This window comes from Phalaenopsis equestris, unplaced genomic scaffold (genome assembly GCF_001263595.1).
Source record: "Phalaenopsis equestris unplaced genomic scaffold, ASM126359v1 Scaffold000761, whole genome shotgun sequence".
Taxonomy (NCBI): domain Eukaryota; kingdom Viridiplantae; phylum Streptophyta; class Magnoliopsida; order Asparagales; family Orchidaceae; genus Phalaenopsis; species Phalaenopsis equestris.
Window position 1 is genome coordinate 2,175,468 of NW_018165201.1, and position 4,191 is coordinate 2,179,658.

Sequence of the window (4,191 nt, forward strand, 5' to 3'; positions counted from 1 at the left end):
ATATTATTTATTTACTAAAAATGAAATACATCATTTTCAAATATTAAGTGTAGTCAAATATATAAATACAAAGTATTTGCATTATAAAAATGCAAATATTTAATGATAATTATAAGTACGTAACAGCCCAGCTCACCGATCCTCGAGACAGTGCTCTTTAACTTCTCCCCATCATTCAATCAGAGCCGACCAAAAAAAACCAAAAGAACACACGAAGCATATCCGACCGTATAAAGAGAACTCTTCGCCTTTTTAAACCCTATCCTCATCCAGTTTCCAGAACCATGGACTCCGGCGTTACCACTACACCTCCAGCCGTCGACGGTGGCTCGACTGCCGAGCCATCCCCTCTATAGCTAACAACCACCCTTCCTACGATGATGTAAGCTTCTGAAACACATCCATGTTTCTAACCCTTCTCTTTCGTTTTGCATGGATGTTCTAAGTTTCTCGTACATCTCTTCTTCTTCTTCTCCGTTTCACATAGATGATACTAAGATCAATCGAGGCGCTGAAGGATAGCAAGGGTTCCAGCTGGCATGCAATTTCCAAATACATTACGGACAACTACTCTGATGTCCCCCCGAATCACGACGCCCTGCTGACTGACCATCTACGCGAACTCCATTCTAAAGGCGTCGTCCGTATGTCAAAGCTCTGCTACAAGGTTGAAGATGGATCAAGAAAGCGGGGTCGGCCTCCGAAATTGACTTTGCATGGTGAACCCAAGAAACGTGGCCGACCTCTGAAACTTTTATCTGATGTTGCTGCAACTAATAAAAGAAAGCGAGGACGGCCGCCAAAGGGCACGGCTCCTGTGGCTAACGGACCGGTTTACATTGTTTCTCGGGCGGAGAAGCTGAGTTCTGGTCTTTTAAGGAGTTTTCATGGGGCTGTAGCCATTGTTCTTCCCAAGAGTATTTTAAGCGAGAAGCCGGCCAGGAATCCCATCCTTATTCTTCCCAAAGGGATCGAGTCTTTCACTGAGGTTTCGACTGGTAAGAAGAAGGTGGGTAGGCCAAAAAAGGCTGACATTAAGAGAAAACGTGGTCGACCTAGAAAGAATGCTGTGTTGGTAAAGCAGGAGCTGGGGATTTACGATGATGCGAATGCGAAGTCTGCGAATCTGCGTGCGAGAAGTCCTGGACGACCTTGGAAGATCAGAGATTTATTGGTGCCTTCAACTACACAGGGGATATTGAAGAAGTCTGGAGAAACTGGGATGCATGGAAGTGCTCAAGAAACTCGGGAGACTGCAGATTTTGTGTTGAAAAAGAGATCTCCTGGGCGTCCCAGGAAAAACCCATTGTTTGAAGGTCACGATCCTCCTCCTGATGTTCTTGTTGAATAAAGGAATTAACTTCTGTATCTGGTTAGTCCTTTGAATTCATCTATTGTCTTGAATTGCCAGTTTTATGTCAGAAATATTGGTGAATATCAGTGGTTGGATGGTAAGTTGTGCGTGTATGAATTGTGTTTTTTTTTTTTTTTTTTTTCACTTTGATTTAGTTTATTGGCTGAAAGCTTGGAGATTTTCTTTATCTTAGTGAAAGTTAATTTTAAAAAAAGGAGATTTTTAGATTTGAGCCCAGGTTACATAATGACGGTTTGAGGGAGGTGTTCAAGTTTTGGCCGTAAATCCCACAAGTCAAGGTGATGTTGCAGGTTTTTGTGGGAACACCTTTTGTTCTGCAAGGTGTATGTTTTGTGATATAAGATGATGCAAATTAATTTTTTTAGTTTATTAAATTATCAGGCCATATCAAACATTAAACTTATGTTTTTCATATTTTTACTACCCCAATCATCCATATCACATAAAAATAATCCCCATTTTAACTTTTAAAAGGCAAAATACACCATATTCATGCATATATAACTAAGGTAAGGTGACATGTATGTTAAAATTGAAGATTAGGTGTTAGATATGTAAGTATTAAATACATAGGAATAGAGTGCTAGGTGTGTAAATCTTCCTAAATTATTAAATAACTTTCATATTTATGTAGAAACTTGCGAACGACTTGGAGGATGAGGGGGTTGAAGAGCTAGGACTTAGGATTGCATTGCTTTTATTGTTTCATTTTGGGCCTAGTTTTTGTTTATAGATTTATGATATTTAGTATATGAACTTTAAATATAAGTCATATGATTATTAAGTTTGGAATTTAATTTAGATTTTGTTATTTTCTTTAATATTTCCAATACTTCTTATATTCTTGAAATTTATGCATTGGGCCTCATTTTGTGATGGGTAAAGTGCTTTGTCCTGTGCCTCTCTTTTAAAACATTATTGATGGCTGTAAAACTTTATAGAAAAATTAGTATTGATTTACTTGGGGTGTGTTTTGTAGCATAGTTATGATAGGATTTAGGCATGGATTTAAGGGTAAATCCAATTAAACGGCCAAAAATGAAAATTATATCCAATGCTCTATTAAATCAAAATTTTTCATGTTCGTTCTCAGTTTCTCACATTGCATGTTCTTTATGATGTAAATCTTGATTTACTAAATCCAACTAAGTGGCTGATTTAAGGAATTTACTCTGTCGTTGCTCGTGTGTTTCATCTCTGTTGCACAAGGTTTGATAAATCTGAATTTACTAAATTTAATAAATCTTATTTAAACTTAATCAGTTTGCAGCCATACATCGCTTTAGATTGACCGATCCCTCAATTATTGATGTATGACTATAAAAGAAAATGCTTTTAGCAAGTATTTTACTTAAATTTGATTTACTGTTGCATCATTCCTTTGTACTATCTAGTGATTAAATCCTTCAGTGAAGTTTCAGATATTTATTTTCCGTGTTTCTAGTCATGATAGAATCTTTGCTTTGTTGTTTCTGTTAGCTTTATGCCTATAAGCACATACTTTATGATAATGGTACTTAGTCATTTTTGTCTTTGAGTTAGAAATAGCATTTGTTTTTTTGGTTAATGCATCAAACTAAACGTTCAATAGGAATGTTTTCATAAGGGCTGTTGGCATTAGAAAGAACTCAATCAAGGTTGATCGTAGCTGACAATCATTATCAATAGAAAGAATAGATTGGATGTCGGCTTTCTAAAATTGTAGACATTGATGTCAACAAGAGTTTAAGGAAGGTGGATCAGAGGGGTGTTGTTGACTCAAGTTCAAGTAGGCCACCATTAATTGAAGTTTGAACGTTTGATTTAAACCAAAATTTTGATTCGACTAGAAAGGTTTGATTGTGAATTGATTTTTTGACTTGATTTGAGCAAATTTTTTTGTAAGTACTTTCTATATTTGAATATAAATTTTATAGTATAGGTATTTGTGTTTGTGTGTAAATAATTATATAAATATAGATGAACAAATAGTTGAATGCATATGTATGTGTAGACAAAAACAATTAGTGTAATTATTTCTTTACATGTGCTAAGTTGCATTAAATTCAAATTAATTATTTTTTAGTGATGCTTCCTTGAGTTTGAGTAAAACATTGTTAACTTTGAATTATTTAAAAGCTGAGAATTTATCAAGCTAGTTTTAATATTATTATTTACCTTCATAGGTCACATTGAAGTAAAGGTATTTATCTTCCATAAGATGTCGGGTTTTAGCTCACAATACTCAAGTGTTACATGAGATATGTTAGATGGAGCTTATTGAATGATTATATAGCTATCGTTGTTATTTTTAGATAAGGAACAAGGCTGTCCATTTTTTTTTTAATGTTTTGATCGGGGATGTTTTTATTGTTAGGCTGAGTTTATTGTATGTCTTTCTCATTTTATCTCACTCTTAAAAAAGTGCTCTTTTTCCCTTCTAATAATTTTCTCATCCCATAAATGTTTTTTGCAGCTTTATTTTTTTTATTTTTTTCATTCATTTAAAAATTCAGAAGGTTAATAAAACTTCCCTTTGATTGAAATGTCTTGTCTTTTCTACGTAATCTTATTTTACTCTTTAGTTTGTGAATGTAACTTCCAAGAAAACATCTATAAAAATATTCATTTAATAGATTTTGCTTATGTTTTAATTAATATGTTTAGTTTCCTTATTCCTTTTATTTATTTATTTGTTATTTGCTTGTCATTTCATGTTAAAGTTGAACTATTGAATGCATAATTGAAGGGGCTATTTGGAATAACTTTTATTTCTTTAGTTTTGAATTTTTGATATAAATTGAAAACATATTTACTATGTTATATATATATATATA

The 4,191-nt window shown here is 33.8% G+C and overlaps 1 protein-coding gene across 1 annotated transcript; it reads left to right on the top strand.

The window, feature by feature from the left end:
* Positions 1-340: 340 nt before the first annotated feature.
* Positions 341-1,496, top strand: LOC110030870 (the record flags this gene model as incomplete). Its single annotated transcript, XM_020733820.1, is given in 2 exon segments — positions 341-382; positions 488-1,496. Coding segments are annotated over 2 exon segments (906 nt in total), but the record flags the coding sequence as incomplete, so codon positions are not given.
* Positions 1,497-4,191: the final 2,695 nt, after the last annotated feature.